This window comes from Puma concolor, chromosome A1 (genome assembly GCF_028749965.1).
Source record: "Puma concolor isolate L17-30 chromosome A1, mPumCon1.1.hap2, whole genome shotgun sequence".
Classification (NCBI taxonomy): domain Eukaryota; kingdom Metazoa; phylum Chordata; class Mammalia; order Carnivora; family Felidae; genus Puma; species Puma concolor.
Window position 1 is genome coordinate 28,834,605 of NC_141667.1, and position 25,751 is coordinate 28,860,355.

General features: G+C 37.6%; 1 protein-coding gene across 1 annotated transcript in view; it reads left to right on the plus strand.

The window, feature by feature from the left end:
• SPEF2 (sperm flagellar and cilia associated 2) overlaps positions 1 to 25,751 on the plus strand; it is a 150,302-nt gene that overhangs the window by 86,886 nt on the left and 37,665 nt on the right. The window contains exons 17-23 of the mRNA XM_025923764.2: positions 2,659 to 2,767; positions 5,481 to 5,638; positions 8,497 to 8,661; positions 12,150 to 12,224; positions 17,328 to 17,476; positions 22,204 to 22,331; positions 22,415 to 22,553. Coding sequence (XP_025779549.2) covers positions 2,659 to 2,767; positions 5,481 to 5,638; positions 8,497 to 8,661; positions 12,150 to 12,224; positions 17,328 to 17,476; positions 22,204 to 22,331; positions 22,415 to 22,553 — 923 coding nt within the window. The remainder of the gene's footprint in view (positions 1 to 2,658; positions 2,768 to 5,480; positions 5,639 to 8,496; positions 8,662 to 12,149; positions 12,225 to 17,327; positions 17,477 to 22,203; positions 22,332 to 22,414; positions 22,554 to 25,751) is intronic.

Consider the following 25,751-nt stretch of genomic DNA (forward strand, 5'->3'; position numbering starts at 1 on the left):
GCAGCAAGGTATGGAAGAGGGGCAGAAATGGGCCTGCAGAGTAGGCATGGGCCAGCCAAAACTTTCGCCCCAAGTTAAGGTGTTTGAACATTTTCCTGAAGCCATGTCAAGTCACTGAATGATATTGAAGCTGAGATTTATGCAATTAGATATGCTTTTTATAATGTCCATTCTGGCTCAGGGTGGAGGATGCATTGGAAGACAGATTTTTCGAAATAAAGTTGTACTGTTTTTATCCCAGACCAGCAGGGGCTGGGGTCCTGAGGTCCAGGCTGGGGTATGGGAGCCCAGTCTCCAAGGTCAGGTTCAGCATGCTGTCCTGCAATGCTTCAGTCTATGGAGAAGCCTGAAGAACAACATCACAAGGAAGCAGCCTATAGCCAAAGCCATGTGGGCCCAAAGGCTGAGCATCAGTCCAGCCAAGGCTGAGCGGAGAGGAATGCCCCAGACTCAAAGCCAACAGGGAGACCTAAGGATAGGGAAACCGGCAGTTTAGGAGCATAAGACTGTGTCAGAATGGAAGATGAAGTGGCGGCTTGGGCTTTCAGCCAGTGCTTCGGTCTCTTGTCCAGGCTGAGTGGGAGCAGCAGTGTTCATAATATGAAGAGAGGTATAGAGAAGTTTTGAGTGCAGGCTCTGGATTGTTAACGTCCATGACTAATAGTAACTGGGAAGAAACAGGAGGGGCTTCCAGGGCTGATAATGTTTGTTCATTGCTCTGGGTACTGTTTCCAGTTTGTGAGGTCACTAAGCTATATGTTCATGTATGCATTCTTTTTGTCAGGTATAATTCAACAAAAAGTTTGAAAATTAAAAACAAGTCCAGAGCCTGGAGTCAGATTGACTGGAGTCAAACCCCTTCTTTGTCATTTATAAGCTGTGCGATTACAGAATCACAATCTTGCTTTACAAGTTATGTTGTAAAAACAAGATAACATGTAAAAGTATTTAAGCATTGTATGCTGAATTTTACCTATAAATACAATAGAGAAAGCAAGTAAGATAAGGACTGAAACATATGCATTGGCCTTGATGGGTTTTGGTGACTGGAATGAGAGCTGTTTCAATGGAGTAGGAGATTGGGAAGGATGGTCTGGGGTGGATTGAGGCATGAATGGGAGGTGAGGAGGTGGAGAGCCTGAGTGAAGATAACTCTCAAGAAACTTATCTCAAATTATCTATCTATCTATCTATCTATCTATCTATCTATCTATCTATCTATCCATCCATCCATCCATCCATCCATCCATCCATCCATTCTATCTATCAGCTGATTTTTAAGCCAAATAATTAGTGAGATTACAAATTAAAAAATTGTGTATTTTTCTTCAAAGATGTCTACTGGTGCAAGTGTAGACTTGGAAAGAGAGATAAATATCATCTGAGGCTGGTGTAGCAGAAGGACACAAATGGAAATTGTTAGATGAGGGAGAGAAGCTGAAGTGTTCAACCATTCAACTTAGCTTTGCTAGAAAATAAAGTGAAGTCAGGATAATGCTGGTAAATTTGGGGGAAAGGGTGTAGGAATTTAGGGACTGGATGAATGTTGGAGAGATTCATCATATATGGGAGTGCTAGAAAGAAACAGTTGGAGTGTAGGACATTAAGATTGCAGGCATAGAGCCATTCAAGGTCCAGGATGTGGACACGGTCTTGGAAAGAGTGCCAGAAGTGGAGAGAAGGGGAAGGGACCAGTGCCAGGGTGGAGTTTGGGAAGAGGAATGCTGATCGATGTGCTGAAGGCCTTGACAAATTTGAGATAGTGACCATGACATGGTGCATGATAGCACCTCCTGAGAAGAACTCCCACACTCTTCTTCCATCACTCATCACTGGTGTCAGTAATCTTTTGGTTTTATAAATAACCTAAAATCATTATTCTGTATTCTAAATCACTTCATCTTTTTCTATCCTGAATGTAGATGGAGAAAAATTGATTGCTATATCCTGTGGGGGTCCTCCATTTTCCTGAATACTATTAGTTCTGTGTCTTCTGTGTTCTCTTGCATTGATTAAATCCCTTTTAGTCTAGTTCAAGCCTGTCTTTTCTCTTTATGATTTTCCATTTATTCTAAGTTCATGAGTGTTTTGGACTTGTACCACTAACCCCAAATAGGACTCAATCAGAGCTGTTGAGGATGTTTTTGGTTTTGGTCACTTGTGGTCAGTTCTTTTATGTCTATTCTCTAAGGAAAGATCATAAAATCTAGAAAGAAATGTAATTTACTTTATTGGATTGTAGCATAATAGCGACAAATAATTTTTACACATATTTGACTTTATGGCCACCCTGTTATTTCATTCTTAATCTTTACACCAGAGTGTTGATTTTCTAATTATTTTTTCCTAGTGTATTATTCATGATGGCCCATCACTTTACATTCTAACCTCTTCAGAGTCAATCCTGAAATCCTCTACACTGAAACTACAGCTCCTCTTTAATGTTATATCGTATTTTGTTTTCCTCAATTTTGAAGAAAAATTTGAATTTTGATCCCAAAACTATACTCTTTCTTTTCATGTTGTTAAACATTTTTATTAGTATTGGGCCAATGGCATGATCATATCTATTTGACTTTCTTGCATCAGTACATTTTAGCAGTGCTACTGCAACTTTGCTTTAGCAAATTATCTAATTAACTAATTTTTATATCATAGCTGAAGCATTTTCAAGTGAAACACCTCATGAAGAAATCACTCAACAGGCAGCTGCTGAAAACCAGGATATGGATAAAGACCAGAATTTAAGAGATCAGATTCAGCACAGGTTAGTTTAAAACTCAATGTCCTGGGGCGCCTGGGTGGTTCACTCTGTTAAGCCACCTACTTTTGATTTTGGCTCAGGTCATGATCTCATAGTTCGTGAAATTGAGCCCCATATTAGGCTCTGTGCTGACAGCACAGAACCTGCATGGGATTCTCTCTCTCCCTCTCTCTCTCTCTCTCTCTCTGCCCTTCCCCCACTGGTGCACAGAGTGCTCATGCATGCACACTCTTTCTCTTTCTAAATAAATAAATAAACTTTGAAAAAGTAAATAAATAAAACTCAATGCCCTACTTCTTATTTTTTGCCCTTTGAGTGGACTGACACCCAGTCACTTCGAAATGATCAGATCTAGAAAAAAAATGTATTTTCCAGCATTCATTCATTTTACTTTTACAAGTAAAAAAAAAAAAAACTAAATAGCTTTGATGTTAAGTGAAATATTCATGTGCTAGATTTAATATTCAGAGCATAAGTCATCATAAACTAGGAAGAGGAGAATCAAATCAGGCAACACTACCTTCTATGGTTCATTATATGGAATCCTAGTTTAACCCTCATTCGACAAATGCCAGTTGCAGGTCATGATATTTGAAAGAGCTAGGCATCAGACCACAGAGTGTAATTTAAAACTATTTCCATTTTGCTAAAATGCTGTTATACAAAAATAAGCAAACAAAAACACCCATTCTCTTGGTCATGTGCAGTGTGTTCATTGGGAAAGAAAACTTAGACAATTTTATGAAACCCAGAGAAGTCTAAAAATATGATGTGAGCCAGAGAAAAGTAATCTATTCTCAAGGAAGACAAAGTTTCAAAAATCATTCCAAGATTATTTGTGAGTCAAGCAAGTAAGTCTGAGCTATCTACAGTTAAATGTTTCTTTGATTTCTGTCTGTAAGAGAAAAATAGATGACCTCAGCTGGTAGCTACCAAGAGAAGTGTGCTCAGAGTTAACTCTATGATGAATGCAGGTGATCTTTCTTTAGATTTTCCTTAGTGGAACAAAATTACACTAAATGGTGGCATTTTCAAATTTTCTTTTACTCTTTCATATACAATAAAACCTACGTTTGTGAGCATAATTCTTCCGGAACATGCTTGTAATCCAAAGCACTTGTATATCAAAGCAAATTTCCCCATAAGAAATAATGGAAACTCAAATAATTTGTTTCACAACCCAAAAATATTCATAGAAAAATATTACAATACTGTAATGTAATATAATATAAAATAATAAAGAAAATACAAGATATAAAGAAAAATAAATTAACCTGCACTTGCCTTTGAAGACATTCATGGCTGGTGTGAGGGAGGTGAGAGAGGAGGGTTATGGTGTAGGACAACTTTCAGTATCACTAGTGGAATTACTGCTATCTATTGGCTCAATGAAATCTTTTTATTTTCATGCAACTTTTAACACGGAATCCACCCAATGACATTTGCTTTTGCCTCCTTTTGAGGATTTCACGGAAATGTGACATTGCATTGTCATTCAAGAGATTCGTTGCTCGCACTGCTGCAGCCTTATTCAGGTGGTGCTTTTCTACAAAATTTTGCACTGTTTCCCACCTTTTACACATCTCCCTAATCTCTTTTCCCCTCCTCCTTTGCAGATGAGCTGCAGACATAGACTTCTTACAAAATCTTACAATTTCTGCCACTTGCACACTTCGTTGGTCCTTCTCAATGATTTTCTTCTTAACTTCTACCATAGTCATCTCCTTCTTACCACCTTTCTTTTCAACCTTTTTCTGCATGGGGGCCATTGTATATGTCCACACAAATGTTGACTATAGTAGAGTATTAATAAATTCTTGTTGTATACTATATTTAATGTAACTGGCAATAAGGCAGAAGAGGAAATGGTCTATATCTGCAGGCAGCCTGACCTAGAATAAAGCAAAACATTCCTAAGCTTACTCTTGAATGTAAAAGCAAAGAACTGTCCATAGGTGCTTTGAAGCAACAAAAAAACACACTAATGCCAATTGTGGGCACCCTCCAATGTTCTGAAAAGTCTCTGATTTCTGCCAAACACCACGGCCTGAGACCAAGCATCTGAGCATGGGAGATGATCACCCACGGTCCTTCAGAGAGAAAGAGAGAGAGAGAAGAACCATTGGCTCAGTTGTGATCATGTGACATTCAGCCTCACGTACTACTCATATTGCAGGACATCGCTCATTTATCAAGTTAAAAATAAATTTAAAAAAATAAAAGAGGGGCGCCTGGGTGGCTCAGTTGGTTGAGCGTCCGATTTCAGCTCAGGTCACGATCTCACGGTCCGTGAGTTTGAGCCCCGCGTCGGGCTCTGGGCTGATGGCTCGGAGCCTGGAGCCTGCTTCCGAATCTGTGTCTCCCTCTCTCTCTGCCCCTCCCCCGTTCATGCTCTGTCTCTCTCTGTCTCAAAAATAAATAAACGTAAAAAAAAAAAATTAAAAAAAAAATAAAAGAAATATTTGCTTGTCTTGCGGAACTCTTGCAGAACAACTTACCCGCAATCCAAGGTTTTACTGCATTTCAAAAAATATGGCTTGATTGTATTAAATAATTTCTTCTTCAAAGTAAATAATTTCTTAGAGTTGCTTTTTCAGTTTTAACTATATCGGTAGCTTATTTTTTTTTTCATTATACATGTCAGGTAAATCATGCATAATGTTACCCAAATATTTTAGTTGGTATATGATATTCATACAGTATTTTTATTTTGCAGAATTATAGGCTTCTTGGACAACTGGCCTTTATTGGAGCAATGGTTTACAGAACCAGAAAATATTTTGATAAAAATCAATGCTGAAGTAGATAAAGAATCTTTATGCCAAAAAGTAAAAGAAATGTTTATGACTGAAGTAATGAAAAAAGAGAATAAAGGTAATTACACTTCTTTATAATTTTGAACATATATAACTAAATGTGTGGTTTTAATGAGTTTAGGAGAAAATGAAAATGTGATTGCAGAGTTCTGTCTTTTATTTGAGTAGTACTGTCTGCAAGTATCTTCTGATTTTAACTCTCTGCTGCAGATATTTCTAAAATAAGACATTTTTCTCTTTGTTTTAATTTAATCAAAAGAAGTAATCTCACTGAAAACATTGTTTTCATGTGGAAAAAAAATAGCTGAGTTAAAATGAAGAATGTTATAGAGAATGGTACAGATGTCAATGTTAACCTCAGGACTTTAACCCTCCTTTTAGGATGTAAATTCTGGGCAGTTCATTTAAAATTATTAAAATTGGTGAATTTACTGATTATTAGCTACTTATGTTAAGCCTTCTTCTGGAATACATCTCATTACATTAAACCATCCTGACCTCTTTCCTCCATTCAACCAAAAATAATTGCCCCCTAACTTTTTTTTTTTTTCCAACGTTTATTTATTTTTGGGACAGAGAGAGACAGAGCATGAACGGGGGAGGGGCAGAGAGAGAGGGAGACACAGAATCGGAAACAGGCTCCGAGCCATCAGCCCAGAGCCCGACGCGGGGCTCGAGCTCACGGACGCGAGATCGTGACCTGGCTAAAGTCGGACGCTTAACGACTGCACCACCCAAGCGCCCCACCCCCTAACTTTTCATAGTATCATTGAAACGTATTACTGAAAGGGATCTTAGGCCAATACACTGCCAAAGCCAGACTTCAGTGGAGAATTTTATCTTTGCAAAGTGATTTGAGAAATAAATCTTTCCCTTTTGTTTATCAGGCACCTCTAATTGGGGCACCTGGGTGGCTTGGTGAGTTAAGCATCCGACTTCAGCTCAGGTCATGATCTCACAGTGAGTTCCAGCCTGGAGCCTGCTTCCAGATTCTGTGTCTCCCTCTCTCTCTGTCCCTCCTGTGCTTGCTCTCTTGTCTCTGTCTCTCTTTCAAAAATAATAAACATTAAAAGAAAAAAGGCACCCCTAATTGTATTGACAACTGCAGTTTCTTGGTATAATAAAAATGGCCAAAGTTAATAATACCACCAAGATTCTAAAGCTGCCTTGATAGCAGGCTCTCTCCTGTCACTACATTTAAGACTTAATCACCATAATGTATCAATTAACTGACACCAAAATAGTACATAGGTATAAGCCATGAAAATCTTTAGATTTTCACTTAGTGAGCCAAAATTACAGTAAAGGTTTCCTGAAACAGTGGCATTTTCAAATCTTCTCTTACTCTTTCATATATTTCAAAATATATGCCTTGATGGTATTAAACAATTTATTATTTAAGAGGCTGAACATGTTATTTGATAGAAATTAGGCTGGAGGACAGAGTAAACCTCCCAAAACAATCTTAGAGTCTTTGTTGGGAGGCAAAAACACCAATTTTAAGGTATAGCTTCAAACATCTACAGGTTAGAAATTTGTTTTTGTCAGATTCACTTCAACATTTTCCTCAAGATTTTACATTCTAACCACTGAATACGTTAACAAACTCAACTGCTACTTATTTGCATTCCTACTGGTTAAGCACTTTAACAACTATTTTATCATTAAAACCATAAACACTGACTGACCCCAGCCCAGTACTCTGAATTAAACATCCTGATTAATTTAAGAAAATAAAAAATAAAAGGATACGGTACTTCCATATATATTCTGAGGTGAAAAATGACTATAGTGTACTATTAAATGGGAAAAAGCTGGTATATATAAAATTGTCCCGTTTTTAGATGTTTGCTTATTTTTGAGAGAGAGAGCATGCAGGGAGGGACAAAGAGAGAGGGAGACAGAGGATCTCTCAAGCAGGCTCCGTGCTGACAGCAGAAGGCCGGATGTAGGGCGTGAACCGGTGAGTTCGGGACCTGCACCAAAGTCAGACCTTGAGCCACCCACTGAGCCACCCAGGCGCCCCTGCTCTATTTAAAACTTAAAAAGCTGCCCCACAGCACTCCTGATCCTGTTTATTCTTCTGTTTCTTTTCTCCACAGCACTTAACCACCTCTCAACCCCTTGTATAAATTATTCATCAGGCTTATGGTTTGCTTCCCATCACTAAAATGCAAGCCTCACAAGGCAGTGATTTTTCCCTTTTGTTTTACTGATCCATCTCTGGCAACCAGAACTGTGCCTGCTATTGATTTTACTACTACTAATTTTATTAGCAGTAGTGGTGGGAGTTTTATCTTATTGTTATGACCCTTCCTTTACGTCAAGGCACAATTGAAGTTCAATAAAATAGTCGCTGCATGAATTAATGAACTGCTAAGAAGACTTAAGTACAATGCACCATTCTAAGTGGTTTGTGTGTATTTACTCCCAGAAATCAGTGCGGTGAGGTGAAGTCTGTTTCCTCCACGCCCACAAGACCTCTGTCACATTGCTCTTCACCTTCTCTTCATGCTTTCTTCACCTTGGTTTTCCACTGGGAATTTTGAAATAATCCTTTATTTTCCTATTCCACTGCATTAGCTACATCTAGGTTGTCACTTTTACATTTGGCACCCCTCAATAAGCCTTTCTACCTGCTATACACAGGCACACACACACCCACACCATCATCATCATCATCCTCCTCGTCTCCATCACCATAAAAGGCAAAGAAAATAGCATGTCTAACTAGGCAGAGAAGGCTTCAAATCCTAGTTTTAAGGACTGGACGATTTAAAGGAGAGCCTTAAAACATGAATTTAGCCTTAAATCAGCAAGGGGAATTTTATATTAATTTAGGCTTATCTTGGTTCAAGTGAAATAGCGGGTGTCTAGAGTCTCTACTAAAAGTTCATTCTTACCATCTTTTTGAAGTTAAAAAGAAATTAGAAGAGAAAGAAGCTGAGAAAAAGGAAGAAGTTCCCCTGGCTGAGCCTCCACCCCCACCTCCCCCTCCACCTGAGCCAGAAAAAGAGAAGGAGACCCATCCTCAGCGTGAGCATTCAAAAACTCCTGCTGCAAAAGGGAAACCACCATCAGGTGATTGACAGAATAATTTATAATCCTCTGCCAGTTTCTTATTTTCACTTAGATAAGAATTATAAATAACAGTACCAATGCATTCACTCAGAGTTAGACTTTAAGCAACTTCAATAGTATGAAACCAAGTGATGACTCAGATGAAAGTGGAAAAGCCCTTAGTAGCTATGGTTGTCACAAAGCCCAGGTACTTTACTGTGTAGGAGGGAGTCTGAGGTCCTCATACCCAATTCTCGATTAGAAGAAGACCACAGATGAGAATAGGGAGGGCACAGAGAATAACCAGAAAGAACTTAGAGCAGATCAAAAGTTCAGACATCTGTTTGCTGAACCATAGACTTATGTTTTTGTAGAGTGAGAACATCTTCAGAAAATGAGTTAGTAAAGCCAGTTACTCACAAGAATAAGGGGAAAAAATCAACAGACTTCATCAGAGACTAGAATTCATATGTGACTTAATCATTAGTGTGAATTTATGTGACAATAAATGGATAGAAACAAGCACCTGGCATCTCAGTAACGTATATGTTTGTAATTTATAGCATACATGGGTAAAGCGTTTGTTTTGGCTTAAGTTCTTTCTAGATCCCGAAACACTAAGGACTATTAACTTCAGTGGTAGAGGATAAATATAATGACCAAAGTGAAGTGCTTAACTGTTGCACTGCATGACATTGGTAGAATGTTAGTATCAGTTTGGTGCTGTGTATAGGAGACAAATGTGGTCCTTGTTTCTAGTTGTAGCTTTGTGAAGCAGCTGGTTGTGCATTAAGGCTACCTAGGCATCCTTGATCTTGTGTGTTAGGATTGTATTTCTAAACTCCAGATCTTTCTACCTCATGGAGAGATTTGAGATGGATGTGAAATTTTTAAGTTGAATTTATTTATATTAAACAAATAAATTTGAAGACTTAAGTAACATATATTATGGTCTATTAAAGACCACTGTGTTCCAATAAAATGGGGCTTGACTAAAGGCAAAATGCACAAATTCTAAAGAAATGTTTTGTATCATAGGAGCAATAAAGCACAAAGCCATAAATTAAATATACACCCTTTTCTCACTGCCTCATTAGGAATAAAAAAAAAAAAAAATCAGAGGTCTGGAGGAAAGATGGAAATCTTTAAAATGATGTTTAGAACCAGGGAAGACAGTTATGACAGTGGCTCAAGTAAGCCTAGTGTTATCTAATATAGTCCTTTAACCCATGACCATGGCTCTCCCCACCACGACCTCCCCCTCGGTCTGCTCACAATCTGGAGGATCTAGGTATTTGAACCATTCCCTGAAACCTAGTGGTTTCTGGTTAGAACCCAGTTCAGTCTTTAAGTTTCTGAAGTTTGCTCACGATTTTAAAATTGTATTCTTGAATACTGTGCATTGAAGGAATAATAAAGCTTTGTTGCTTAAAAGAGTGCTTGCGTCTGTCTCTTTTTTTCACCAAGGACAGGCCTAATGCCTGATCTTTAAAAACATATCCAAGTGTTAATCTCCAGAGGCCTAATTACTGCCTTCCAACAACAATGAGTTATCTTATCGAGTTATCGGAGAGAGATCTCAGAGCTTGAGGGCACTGATGTGTCAGTAGAGGGAGGCAGAGAAACCAAAACCGACCTCTGCCCTTACCGCTCAGGGAAGCTTAGTTCAGCAATTTTAGGGGGAAAGCTTCTGGCAGGTTTGTTTACTTCTATGTAAATAATTAGGTTTGTTTTTTCAAATGAAAGCATTTTCAGAAATGAAAGCCCGAGGCTTCTGAACATGCCCAGCTTAAATACCCAACTATGATCTTTAGAAGTTGAGATGAAAAAAGGAATTATTTACAAAAATCAATCAATCAATCAATCAGGATGGAAATAGAGTAAAGAGGGAGGCCAGTGCGCTGAGTACTAACAGTCATTTTGTCCCTGTATAATTCTACATTGTATATAGTTCTGCATTTTATATCTGCTTCAAATGTGCTAGGGATTAAATTTGAAAGAGTTCACAGTTACGTTCCATTAAAAGGGTTTATTACTAAATCCACTACCAAACTTCAGAATTTAATCTAAAACCAAAGTTGTCAATGTGACAGAATACAATAGTACGATATCCATGCTGCTATTGAAAAATATTTTTTGAGATTTCAGAATATATTTTGGAACTGATTTAAAAAATCAGAAGAAATTAGACTTGCCCACAGTGCCTTATAAATTCAGTGTCCTTTACAAATTCAGGTATCTCTATTTTTAACTTCTTTTCTCTGATGCCTTGTTTAGTACTCACTTACAATTAGCTAAATAGTTGGTTACCCAAAGTATTGTTATTAAAGGAATTAGGAGCTTATCTAGACTTTATTGTTATGATGATGATGATGATGATGATGATGATGATGATGATGTTTATTTCTGAAAAAGCAACTAATTCAGTTTGGATTTTGTTTATTGTTTATTTATTTTTTGAGTTTGGTGGTCAGCTATGTAGATGTTTAAAAGTCCTTTTACAGAGGTTAACAACGTTTCAGAGTTAATCCTTCCCTATTTCTTCTTATTTCTATGAATCCCTTATTTCTTTCTTATTTCTATGAATCCTTCCCTATTCCCTTCTTATTTCTATGAAATCTTGGTTGATGAATCTGAGAAGTAAATGTGATATGTGCTATGCATTTACACATTCTTATAATTATCACTTCTGAATGTAGATAATAGGTCATACAGGGTGTCTCCATCATAGGTATTTAAACTGCCCCATATGTCCATCCTTCCAATGAAGAATAAACTGTAGCCCAGGGCAAAAGGTAGGTAATGATTGAAATTGTTTGGTGAATAATGTGGCATGTAGAGAACTTTTTCGAAGAACTAATTTATTGTTTGGAACACCTTACTGACCTTTAAATCATCAGTTTCCCATTTTCCCCCTTTCAGTATGATTTTGAACTAGAGTCCAAGGAATCCAAGATAAATATACACAAATCATTCTTTACATGACAAGTTACAGCCAGTGTAAAATGGAAATGTACAAGTCACGAGGCAACCAAGTGTGTGGGGTCAAGAAAAGTTCGAGGATGCACCATCTCAAGTCAGTGTGGTTACTCAGCCCTTCCTCAAATTGTTTTTGTGTCATTCTTATTACAGATTTGGCTGTCTTATTTTATAAGGATCATTTAGTTGAAATAAATCAACATAGAGCCCTATGCTTCAAATGGACTTGTAACTAACTTTTAACACTCTGCAGCCATGTTGCCTCAAAGAGTTTACAATCAAATCCACTGCCAAATATTGACATTGAACTTAGGACTGAACTGCTCAGTGTGACAAAATAGAATAGCACTATAAGGGCTGTCATTCCAGTTTTAATCCATTCTGTCTTCAGATTAATTTTAGCTCACTGCAAAGACCTCACAAAGATAACTGTTTATCTGTGAGAAATAACACTTGATTGCTTGCAAATAATCTAGCCCGGGATAGTAAAGAAAATCATCAATAATTTATATGTCTTGAATTTTGTTTAGAGCCCTTGCATGGTAAGCAAGACTCTCCTCAAGAAGGAAAAGGGAAGAAAGGTGAAACTTCACTCAAAAGAAAAGGTACCGCAGATAAAGATAGACATGGTTCAATATGATTCTGCCTTTTATAACTGCCTCAATGAAAAGAGCCAGATTTGTATAGTAGAACACATACTATACTTCTCTTGGGCATTTGTAAACTAGAAGCTGTTACCAAAGAATATAACATCAATATTTCTATAGTTTGGATTTTAGCACAGGTCTTGCTGAGAAAAGTGATGCTGGTGGGAAATAATTTAGAGATATCTAATATACAGAACATCCATTCATTATAGAAATTATCAGTATTATCTTTGGGCTAAGCTATGCCTTCAGAAAGCTCTATGCTGAACCCTGTTTTCTTGGGCTCCCATCAAATTGCCTTCACTGATAACGCGCGGTACAAAGTCCTCAACTCCCTTCACAATACAGCATAGCAGTGGAGGTGAAACTTTCCTTATACCAATAACAACCTGCCATTTTATGTTCTGAGGGGATGATATGCCTACTACATCATTTAATGGCCCCTATACAAAATTCTAGGTGAGAAATTTCATTCAGAATCAAGGGACAGGAAAATCTTTCTTCCTCTGAGTGCTTAGATAATTAGCACATCTAAATGATAGTATTTCCTCTCTTGGCCGTCCAAAAGTTCACAGAGTGGCTGTACTTGTGCGAGGGTACCAGGATCTCAATATCTGCTTTCTAATTCCTCTTCCCATTTTTTCCTTCCACTTTAAGTTGTCCTTGTCCTGACCCTAATTTCATTTAATTTTTTTGTATTTTATTTTAACTATTTCTACACTTGATCTTAGCGAAAAGGCCGAGAAGCGATTATTTATTTTAACTATTTCTGTGAAATAAAGGGGATATAGCTTTTTTATGTAATTGATAGTTGGTGGAAAAAAATCCTATTAGGCTCTTGAAAGCATATTAGTTAGATTTATGTTGAGGAGCTATAACAACAAATCGAACGTTGAGATGCAGTTATAAATATATACAGTTGACATTTTCAGAGTATATTCAAATAGGGTTGTCATGAAGTGTATACCTTTGTTTAATTTTTTACTACAAATTGCCAATGCAGTTGCAAGCCAAAAGTATGCAAGTTCACAAAATAATGGGCTGCAAAGGATCTTTATTTTGCCATTTAAAAATACATAACCAAGATACCCAAAGAGAATCTCACCCTTTTCCGATTATGTAACAAGATATATAACTGGAGCCACCTGGTCAGTTAACACTGAGATGTAAATTTTAGCTAAAATGTTAAGGGCTATAAGGGCTATAATTTATGCTACCCATTTACGTAATTTTCACATTTACATTATTTATTCCTTGCTTTCTCATTATGATCAACAAAAACAAATGAAGGATCATCATAGAATTTTCAAAAATATAAATTAAATATACTATGCACATTAGTTACCAAATCAAGTTAAACATAATAATGTACATACTTTAAGAGCATCCTTAGTTAAAAGCATACACACTCCAAACAAACCATAAGCAAATACAAGTTCAACCTGTAAAATATATACACTGGAGTCATGCAGTTAGTTCAATTTAAGTAACTAAGAACTTTCAAACATTTTTTGCTTTTATTTTACTGAATTTCTATTGTGTTTAATAATATTTGAAATAGGTGAACTTGCAATCATGATTTAGAAGTCTTTCTGTTACATAGAAATGCTATTTTTCAGGATGTATAAGAGGATTTCCTTCATTAGAAGGAAATACGATTTTAATTCTTAGTATTTGAAATTAATATTGGTGGTGAACACTAGGGACTGTTTATCTCAGGTCATTTGATACCATTATATTGAAATAATCTCTTATGGTGTAAGAAGCTATCTCTTTCTTCTGTCTTCAAACTTATCTGTATTTCCTGCTATTGACATCTTTGACTCATTTCTGTTCTTCTCTGCATATCAGGTCAATCTTTACCCTTCTTCTCCCGGAATCTTGACACTAAATTGCCATTCACAAGTGTATTTTGGTGTTCTCAAAGTATTTCTTACTCTCTTCAACTCATCTGCCATTGTCCCATGTTATAGCTACATAGAACAACAGCTTTTTCAACCCTATGACCTTACCTAACAGTTGTTAATTAGGGGCTAAATGAAGAAAGTTTTCCATAATCAACCAATTTCAGAAAATGCTGAGTTATGCCAAATTAAAAAGGTTTTAATTGCAGGACTTAAAAAAAATACATCAACACGCATCTCTAAGGGAGTTGGAGATACAATATGTAATATCCAAAAATATTTTGGCTGCAGAATTCTCTTACAAGGGTATGCATTGGAACCAGAGTTTTATGAAACAAACATTGGGGAATAGTGTTGTCTTTAACTCCACTGGCCTTCCCATGTATTGGTATTGGCATTGATCCACTGCTTGCCTTCTGACTTGACTTATATTTGTAGGTGCTACCAGGCCAGTTAGCAATAAAAGTGATGTCAGTGTTAGAAACTTCAGTCACATTTAACTGAAAGGACATGGAAAAACAGAGGGAAGAAGATAAAAGGCTAATGAAATTGTAATACCTAGCTCTATCCACTGGGGCAGTGGCACTTGAAGTGTGGTCCCGGGACCAGTAGCATCCACATCACCTGAGAACTTACTGAAAATACAAATACATAACCAGACCTGCTGAATCTATAACTCCTGCAGGAGCCCAGCAATTTTGTGTTTTAATAAGCCCTCTGGGGACTTCTGATGATCGCTACAATTGGAGAACCATTAAACTGGAGCCCAAGGCTGATTGCTCTCTGATAGTCATTAAATATCAGAGACATTCAATTATTTCTAATGTATTATTTCTATGCCCCATTCCCCAAAATATTTAAATTGGTTTACAATTTAGAAAAAGAAACATAAATACAAACTACTTCTCTTTCAACATAGAATGGCTACACTGAGGACTAAATGATCCAACTTTCAAGTGAAAGCAGGTCTCTCATTAGAAACTGAAGTTTCCATATGATTGGGTGAATGGTACTAAAAAACAAATGCCCCCTGTTACATTTAAGATACCAATAGATTTTGTTCAAAAGTGACATCCATTTCTATTCTCTATGGCATCGATACATTTTTACTCATTCACATTTTATTTTTCCCTTTAGAATTTTCACTGTTAAAAAATAGATAAAAGTTAAATGGAATCAAAGCAAAATGGCCCCCAAATACTTCCTGGTTCTTAGTTTTCACTGAATGATCATGATATTTAAGAAAATAAGAAAAAAAGAAACTCATTCCAGTCTCACATTTACAATTACAAAGTTCTTAGAGAAATCCATCTGAAGGTAGCTATACTGTTAGCACTTTTAATTCACAAGAAATTCAGGTCAAATAATGAAAAATCATCATATTGAAATATATATCAAATTATAAACATTGTTGGTTATTGCCTGAACAAAAATTTTCTTAGTTTGTTTTTTTTTTTCTAATTTAAAAATGTCTAGATTCAACTTCAGACTGGAATAATGGACAATATTTTTTATAAAGTTTTTGTATTTACTTTTGAGTGAGACAGTGAGCAGGGGAGGGGCAGAGAGAGAGGGAGAGAGAGAGAATCCCAAGCAGGCTCCACACTGTCAGCTCAGAGCCCAATGTGGCGCTTGAACTCACAAACAGTGAGATCATGACCTGAGCTGAAATCAAGAGTCTTACGCTTAACCGACTGAGTAACCCAGGTGCCCCTAATGGATACTATTTTTAAATATATATAACTGAAGTCATCTAAACTGTCCATAAGACATAACTGACAATTTCCCTTCTACTTGTAATCAATATGTTTTTAACCAGAATTAAAGTTTAAGATGTATTTATTTTTCTAAACGGCATTATCATTAAATAATACTCATTAAGGAAATATAGTTTGGGAAATAAAGTGTTCCCAAATCTATAGACATCTATAAACTGCATCTAAAATTTCAATAATTATTCTGAAGGTAAGTGTAATTTAAACTGACTGAATTTCTAAACCATAATAACCTTGATCTTTCAAGGAAATATGAGGCTTTCTGAGTTAAGCTACTTTGATCAATCACAGAACCTTTCAGACCGTAAGAGTGCCACACCACTCAACTGGTCTAGATTCCCTTCTTGATGCTCTTGGGGGAAGTGAAGCATATGCCCTTTCTGGATTCTGAACTGAACATTAGGCTTCATTTTTTTTCCTCTTCTTTTTCCTCCTCCACCTTCTCCTCATCCCTCCTTTCTCTTTCCTTTCTCTCCCCTTCTCTCTCTCATGCCTTAATTCAGCCAAGCGATGACACAGCAAGTACCTTCATCCATACTCCCTGACTATAGCAAGAAATAAAGTTTCCCACTCAGAAACCCTCTGTCTCATTCAGGGAATGTGGAGACATTCAGAAGCTGTAATACCCCACCTCCTTCCCCACATCCTTCACTGACTCCCACTGACTCTTCATAGCCTCCTGCCTCCCTGCTCCTCCCCTGAGCTTCAAAAAAACATAAAGAGCATCACTCATATTAGACTTACTTTCTTTCTCATTCTGGATGGAGAATTTAATTTGCCATTACTTGCAAATGTCAATGAAATGCATTTTACAATCTTTACTTTGTAAGAACCATATGTTCATTATGAAATCAAGGAAAGAGATAAAAATAAAATGTCAAGTTGCTTTTCATAGCCAACTGGACAAAAGAAATTTAGGAGCTTAAACAAACCGTTACTGGAGGTGGCTGGGTAGCTCAGTTGGTTAAGCATCTGACTCTTCATTTTGGCTCAGGTCATGTTCTCACGGTCCATGGGATTGAGCTCCACTTTGGGCTCTGTGCCGACAGTGTGGAGCCTGCATGGGATTCTCTATGTCCCTCTCTCTCTGCCCCTCCCCTGCTTGTGCATGCATGCTCTTTTTCTCTTTCTTTCTCTCTCTCTTTCTCTCTCTCTTGCTCATTCTCAAAATAAATAAACAAACTAAAAAAAACCTGTTAGTGGTATTATTGGTTAATTTGGAGGCTGTAGAGAATTGGGGTTTTGATTTTTGATTTGGTAAGTCTCCCCAAAATTGCTTAATGAATTGCATGAAGTCCACAGTAATGCTAGATTTATTCATCTACCAGAATCTGGTTCTGTTCATACAATTGTAGTGAAATGATATAATATGCACGTTTAAGGTTCTCCTAAAGGAAAATCACCAGGAGGGAAAGCATCGGTAAAGAAGTCACCTGCTGATTCTGCAGAGGTGTCACCTACTCCCATAGTGCCACCACCACCTAAGCCAGGATCAGAAGAATGGGTCTATGTGAATGAGCCAATTCCTGAGGTATGGCAGTTTAGATTCAAGCTAGTAGAAGCTAGTCTTTCTATTATTTACAGTAAGATTTACACCATTACTTGCACCATCTAGAAGGCCTTTCACAGCTGGTGATAAATATACTCCTCAAAAAGCAGAGGTGAATTTTTGAGACTACTCATTGAACTACACTGTATCCTCTACTTTTTCGAGTTTCTGAATCATACTTTGAACTGCTATTGAGTGCTGAAAGCAGAACAAATGGGTTCTGTAAGGACCAATTTTCTCCCCAGGGACAAGCAGAGATGCTGTTTCCTGGAAGAATGACTTTCTCAGAACACATATCCAGCAAATTACAGCCCTCCATCCATGTTCTCATGCAGACATTATAATGCTTTCAAATGAAGTTTAACCTCTGACTTTTTAGAAAGAGAAATTTTTGGAAGCTGACTAAACTAATGAAAGAACAGATAGCTATCTGGACTGAGAACTTTAAACAGGTACACCCATATGAGGCCAGGAGATACCCCCAGTGAGCCCTGGAAACTCCATTCAGTTCTTTGTTCTCTGACAACCGCAAAACCCAGTCTCCGCCTAGGCAAATCTGGTTGCTTCGATAGATGAATCATATCAAGAAAATCACCAAGAATGGTCTTTAACACTTCTTCAAAGACAAAGAGCTTTGTAAAAGATGAAGCCCCTGTTTTTTACATTGCAATCTTCAGGGTATTCTGAGTGCGGACCATCTATGCAGGAATCTGAGACACAATCGTGGATTTCAGTGGTTGTGGTGTTGATGTTATTATTGATCTTTCCTAGGGAAATGTCTTATCTTCCAGATCATATTATAAACTCTTTGAGAGAGGGTGGAAAATTGTATTCAATACAGAATCACACACAGTGTAGATTCTTGATAGAGTTCTACTGAATTAATTAATTAGCATTGATAAGGAAGTTAGAACAGAAACTATTTAAAGATGATAACATTAAATGATATAATTATGGATGTATATAATATCACTCAGCCAAACAGAAGCTACTTTTTGAAATAAATATATTTAAAAACTCGTCATAGAACGAGGGTATAGAAGTGGTTGTTGGGAGGGACACCTGGCTTGCTCAGTGAAATAAGCGTCCAGCTCTTGCTCTCAGGGTCGAGAGTTCAAGCCCCATATTGAGCTCCATGCTAGATGTGAAGGCTACTTAAAAATGAAGAGGTTGTTGGGAAGGAGATAAAATTAAAATGATCTTACTTGAGAGGGCTTGGGAGTAATAGACAAAAATATTGAAATCTAATTCTTAACTCCAAACCTTGAAGCTCATGAGAGGGATAAATTCATAGAGGATAAGAAGGAAATAGAGGATAGAAATTAAAAAAAAAAAATAAACATTAACATTGAGATATGGTACTGGCTTCCATGTAGATCTTCTAGCAGTCAGGGTTCTGGCAGAAAGCAGAATTATATTGGTAATTTAAGGAGAGTTAAATAAAAGGTCAAAAATAAGGGAACATACAAGGATTCGATTATTACTCCCAAGTAAAGGGTAGCCGGGAGTCATATGGTCTGTAGCCCTGAGAATGTGAGGAAAGGGAGCAAATGCTTGGACCTCAAGAGGACCTCTGCCTGGAGAGGGCTGTGGCCTTCAGCAGAGGGATGCAGCCACCCACAGTGACGCAGCAGAGAGGAGCAGGCAAATATGTAACCAGACCTCAGTTTCTTTCTGCTCTCACATATCTTTCCCAGGACATGGAGGACGAGGTTGTTTCCTGAAATAGTTCACATAAGTTAGCCTTCCAGGGCACCCAGCAGCATGAAGAATGAAGGACAGGAGGTTGGTCTGGAGGGACGATGGAAGATATGCAGCACAGAACTCTAGCTCTGGTAACCTAAGCGAAGCCGTGTGGAGAACACATTCTGCTACAGCTAGAAGTAGTCTAGAGCCTAGAAACAAAGCCGCCACATGATCCACTTTAGTCCTTTTCCCATCCTAAACTTCTCACACATGGGCTGCAGAGCTTACCTGCCAAACAAGAAGAAAGACAGATGCCTAGTTAAATTTGAATTTCAGATTATCAATATACTTAGCTGGGCCTCCTATATTTTATCTGGTAAACCTGGTTTTAGGCCTTCCAAGGACTCCATATCTACCTACCTCAGTAGGCATGTGGACAGAGAGAGAAGAAGGGGGAGAAGGAGAAAAGGGAGGGGGGAAGGTATATTGAGAGAGAGAGAGAGACAGAGAGAGAGAGAGACAGAGAGGTTGAGAGACTGAGAGAGACTGCTTTCATATCTGGCTCTCCCAGGTGGAGGCAGCAGCCAAGTTTCAGGACAGCCTGGGTCCTTCTCCCTTTGTCGGCCACAGGGGAGGTGCAGAGAGAACCAAGAAGGCAATCAGAGTGAGGGGCTTTTGCACTTTAGCTCCGGAAGCTTTGGTGCATATTTGCTTTGGCTACTGATTTCCTATTATGCTCAGTCTTATCCAATGAAAAGAAGACTATTTAATCGGAAAGTACAGATTTGAATATCTAGGCACATCATATAAGTTCAAGTCCCCAGACCCAGGAATATTATATCCCAGAGACTGGAGGAACCTACAGACATGATATTATCAATAACCCATAGAAATCACAGAGGATATGGGAGATTCCAGAAGACCAGATGTAGGCAAATACCTAAATATTTAATAAAGGGCTGATGAGATTTAGTAACACGTAGACAAATACTCTATACAGTAAGCCCTGACCAAATTTGAGAGAAAATTATTAAAAGCATGACTTCTGAGCATGTATAAACTACAAAAATGATCACCCAGGGGCACCAGGGTGGCTAAGTTAGTTAAGTGTCCAACTCTTGGTTTCAGCTCAGGTCATGATCTCACGGTTTTGTGAGTTTGAGCCCCGCGTCGGGCTCTGTGCTGACAGTTTGGAGCCTGGAGCCTGCTTCAGATTCTGTGTCTCCCTCTCTCTGCCCCTCTCTTGCTCGCACTCTGTCTCTATCTCTCTTTGAAAAATAACTAAACCCAGAGCCCACACAGTTTCACTAAGGCTAAGTCCTGATGAACTGGTCCATTCCTTTTCCTTGAGAGCAAGGTTGCATAGATGGATCAGGGAAAGACCATTAACACAGTATATCTTGAGTTCAAAATAGTATTTGACAATATCTCATAAAGTTCTTATGAATAAATGATAATCTGTGAGCAGGGTGATACTTCAGTTAGGTAACTCTCCATGCACAGAGTGTGAATTAATATATTAAAGTCAACTAGGAGGGAAAAGAAGACTTAGTCTTCTTTAGTAGTAGGCTTATTTAAAATGTTCTTTATTACCATTCTGGATACCTCATCCTTTGAGAGAGAGATCACGAAAGAATAGAAACCAGAGGGGAGAACCAGGAAAGAAAAAGATGTTAAAATAATGTCAGCGGAACATTAAAGGAACTGTAAATGTTTAAGTTAGATAAATGAATACTTCAAATGTTACTGGACATTGAATCATAGACTTTTAGAACCAGATGGAAACATCCAGTCTCCTAAAAATTTAACAATAAAACTGAGTTCAGGTTAAGTCTGATTACATCCATAGTAAAATTTATTGAGGGCCTGTTAGGAGAAAATGCTATACTAGAGGCTGGGACTACAAAAACAATCAAGTTTCATCTTGAATCCCATACTACCTACCCTCACTAATGTCCTCAAATATCTGACAGCCTGTCACAGGGAAGACTGTGTGAATTTAGTCTGCCCTTCTCTAAAGGGCACAGGTAACGCTGGTAAGTGGAAACTACAAGAAGGCAAGTTTCTGATCAACACAGGGAGAATTTTCCAGTAACATGAGATGTGTGACACTGAAAGGCTTGCCCTGAAATGTCCTGCTTAATGTATCAGTGAGGTCCACAGAGAGATTGGATACTTTACATCTAGTATTTGGCATTTCTCAGTTGGAAAGATTAGCCAAATGATCTCTCAGGTCCTCATGTGTAATTCCCTGATTAAATAAATGCACAGCCAATAAATGAATAATTAGTACACAGAATTTATATTGAATATATTATGTCTTCAATTTTATTTCATTTTGATTATTTCTTGGTTTTGATTGTTTACTTGTTTCATTAAAGATAACATAAAGAAACTTTCTAATTTTTCATGGTGCACACAGCAAAGATAATACCACTTGGGTGAATTCAGAGAAATGACTCATTGCCCTGACACAAACACTAGATAGATATTCTCCACGATAGGCAGTTTTCCAACGTAGGCAAAATATGGCATCTATTTATTCATACAGTAAATATTTCTCAAGCACTTTCTGTGTTCCAGACACTGTGGTACTAATAGGAAAAACTATAGAGAGGTCGATAAAATAACCATTGTTCTTGGCTTTATGAGACTGATATTCTAGAGGTGAATATGGACACATGAATAAGCAGTTGCCATTAATGTCATCACTACTATGAGGGGAGAAGTACAAGGTGCTAAAATAGAACTCCAGAACTTCAGAAGATGACTTTCTAGACCTTTTGGATCACGGAAGGATTTCTGGAAGACATTATGTCTGAACTGAGACACAAAGAATGTATTTGGAATAGGAATTAACTGGGGGAGGGGAGGAGAGGAGCAGCAAGAAGTTTCACAGAGAATGCTTTAGATAATTGCAGCCGCATCTTGGTCCTTTTGCTCAGTATTGCTCTCTTTTGGCTCAATTATTCAGAAGTATTTTCACTTTGAAATGATTATTTTTATGCTTCATCATTTAACAGGAAATGCCTTCATTTCTAGTACCTTACTGGAAACTAATAGAAAATTCCTATATAGACTCCATCAAAACAGTTCTCAGGCATCTGAGAGAAGGGCAGCATGTTGTGCTTACTTACTTGTATGAGGTTAGGTAAGTAAAGTTTCCAAAGTTAGAATTTTATAGTCTGGAGGCATGTCGTGTAAGATCCATCTCATTCTCTTAATGCCTTACAGAACAAATTTCCAGCAGTTTCTAAAGCGTCCAGATCACAAGCAAAACTTTGTATCTCAGTGGCAGGCTGATTACAACTGTCTTCCTGATGACCTGTGGGATGATGAGGAAACAAAGGCCGAACTACACCAAAGAGTAAATGTAAGGAAATCTGTGACTTATTGCACCGGGGTCTCTACACGCTCAACTATTGTGCTGCAGAACTCTAGCCCATTCCCTTCTTAACTTTCGTTAGGTATGAGGATGAGGTGGGAAGTGATTTGAACACTTAACCTGGAAACTTTCGTGGGCAATGGCTCTTCTGGACTTGAATTCAGAATAAGAATATTGTGGCCAACACTTCCAGAAAGAGGAGCCAAGTTCAGCAGAGCCAGAGCATTCTTGGCATCTGTTTTGTAGACTCCTAACCCCTTTGTTGGGCGTTGTAACTATATTGATGCCTGTTATTAAGCACATGCCTACCTTGATTGCAGTCATAGGCTGGATGATGTCAGAAAGAAGGGGAATGAGGGAACTTCATGGAAAACCTAAAGGGCTGCCAATATTGAATAGATCCTTTGAGGGAGAGTGCCAAATCTTATACATTGTTGTATCTCCATCAAGCCCAGTACCTGGCACTTGATAGGCTGATTTTCATAAGTTCATACATGGAATATATTACCCTAATGGTTTAGAAAAGGACTTCTGAGGTTCAGGAAGCTTGATGTCAATATCTTACCTTTTGTCTTTCCTGTATAAATTTACAGAGACCCTTATCCTGTCAGAGGAATTCTTTCCCTTGCCACTACCTTAAGTACAGGTTGCTAGTAGTCAGATCTGATTATAATCTTAATATTTACTTGTACAACAAAAAAAGTGCCAATATCTACCCCACAAGCCATTCATCTTCTCTATATTTTTTGAACATCTGTCATGATCCCAGCACAGTTCAAGGGTCTGGGGACACAACGGTGAACAAAAAATCTATGACCTCATGATATTTATGTTCTGGTAGCCAAAGACAGAGAATAAGCAATAAACAAGTGAGTATATAGAATATACAGTGAATATGTCATTGACAGAGCTTTGTGAAGAATAAAAAAGCAGGGCAAGGAAAGGATTGCTGATGTACTATTTTGTCTATGGTAGTTGTGGAAAGGCCCACTGGGAAGGTGACATTTGACAAACTCAGGACAGGAGTGATTGAGTGAGCCATGTAGATATTTGGGGAAAGAGTGTATTAGGCAGAGAGGAAAGTAAAGTCAAAGGCACTGAAGGGGGAGGGTGTGTGGTGTGTTTGAAGAACAGTAAGGAGACTGATGTGGCTGGAAGAACAGAGTGAGCAGGCCAGAATGGGTGGTGATGAGGTGAGAGAGATCATAAGGGACCAGATTACCTAAGGCCTTGGAGGTCATTATTAGGATACTGATATTTATCTGAATGAGAACTGAAGCCTTGGCTTCTGGATTTTAAAAGGGTCTTTAGTGGAGTAAAAGCAGCAGGGAGACTAAGTGGGAAACCAATTGGGAAGCTATCGATTGAAATTAAATGAAGTCATTATAGTGATTTGGATGACCAGGGTGCTGGAGAGTTTAACCCAAAAGGTACTGAATTAACAAATGTCCTAGTAAAACTGAAGTATTTTACCTTTTCTTAGACATTCCTTAAGCAATAATTAATAGGTATATAAATCCTAAAACATTTTTTTTCTATCTTCTATCTATTTCTTACCTAATCCTAATGCCAGCCCTCCTGTGTACTTCTTTTCCATATCAGCCAATTGATTGTTGGTAGAATGAGGCGGCTTTTAAATTTTCAATACCTTAAGTGGGATGGATTTTTTTCTAGTTCCAGAAGTACCATATGCTTATTGTAGATACTTTAGATATTAAAAAGAAGCAAATTTTAAAATGACAAATCCATAATCCCATTGCCAGTAGTTAACCATTGTTACTACCTTGGTACAATTGTCTTTGCAAAAAAAGTGACTGCAATGGACATATTGCTTTGTAGCATTCTTATCCAACAATAGAACACATTTTCTTTCTCAATAAAAATTTATCTACCTCATCATTCTTACATCTAAGAGATATTTCATTAATGAACTATATCATAATTTAACCATTTCATTAACAAGTATTTGTTTAACATTAACTTTTTATTATAGAAAATTCTACAGTAAAATTTCATCCAGCAAAATATTTACCACATCCTCAGTTATTTCCTTGGGAAATTTTCTAAAAAAGTGAAATTGCTGAATCTAAAATTGTGCTTACTTTTAAAACACATTTAAAATCTGAAATTTTTTTAAATTGCAAATTATAAAAAATTGACACATTAAAAACTTGCAAATTTCACTCCAAGCTACCGAATATGAGGATGCCATCAAATATTAGGTTTTATCATTTTTGTTAATATTTGCCAACTTAATGGATATTAAAACTATGGATATCTTCTGTAATTTGCATTTCAGTTTTTACAATTGAAGTTGACCATTTTTTCCTGAGTTTAATGGTCATTTATTTTTCCTTCCTGCTGAAGCCTATTTATGATTTCTGCCCATTTTTCTGTTGGGGTGTGCTCTTTTTCTTATTGTTCTCTAAAACCTTTTTTTATATTAAGGAGATAAACCATCTGTTGGTCATATGTTACAAATATATTCCCAGGTTCATGTTTGCCTTATATTATTTGAGGTGAGTTTTAATATGCAGAAAGCTTTTAATGTTTATATGGATAAATATGGAAAATGTTTCATTGTAGCTTCTCCTTGTGGTAAATTAAATACTTCTCCACTCCAGGGGTGCCTGGGTGGCGCAGTCGGTTAAGCGTCCGACTTCAGCCAGGTCACGATCTCGCAGTCCGTGAGTTCGAGCCCTGCGTCAGGCTCTGGACTGCTGGCTCAGAGCCTGGAGCCTGTTTCCGATTCTGTGTCTCCCTCTCTCTCTGCCCCTCCCCCGTTCATGCTCTGTCTCTCTCTGTCCCAAAAATAAAAAAAAAAAAAAAACGTGGGAAAAAAATAAATACTTCTCCACTCCAAAATTATACAAATGTTCCACTCTTAATACTTCAGACCCTATGTCCTAAGTCAGGTTTAGGATGGGCCCTTATATTACTTTCATTTTTTTAAAGCATCATAAGTATTCTGATTGAAACAATTACTGTATTCTTTTTTTTAAAACATTTTTGTACCTACATAATCTTGCAAAAACTAATGAAAGTGGGTTAAAAACCCCTGTCATGGTTACGTTTCTATCCATTTTCCTTGCTATATCTTTTGCTCTATAGGTTGTAATGTAGCGCCAGTAATCAGTAAACTGAACATGTGTATGTGCTGGCACTGTCTTGTTTCACCCTCAGGAC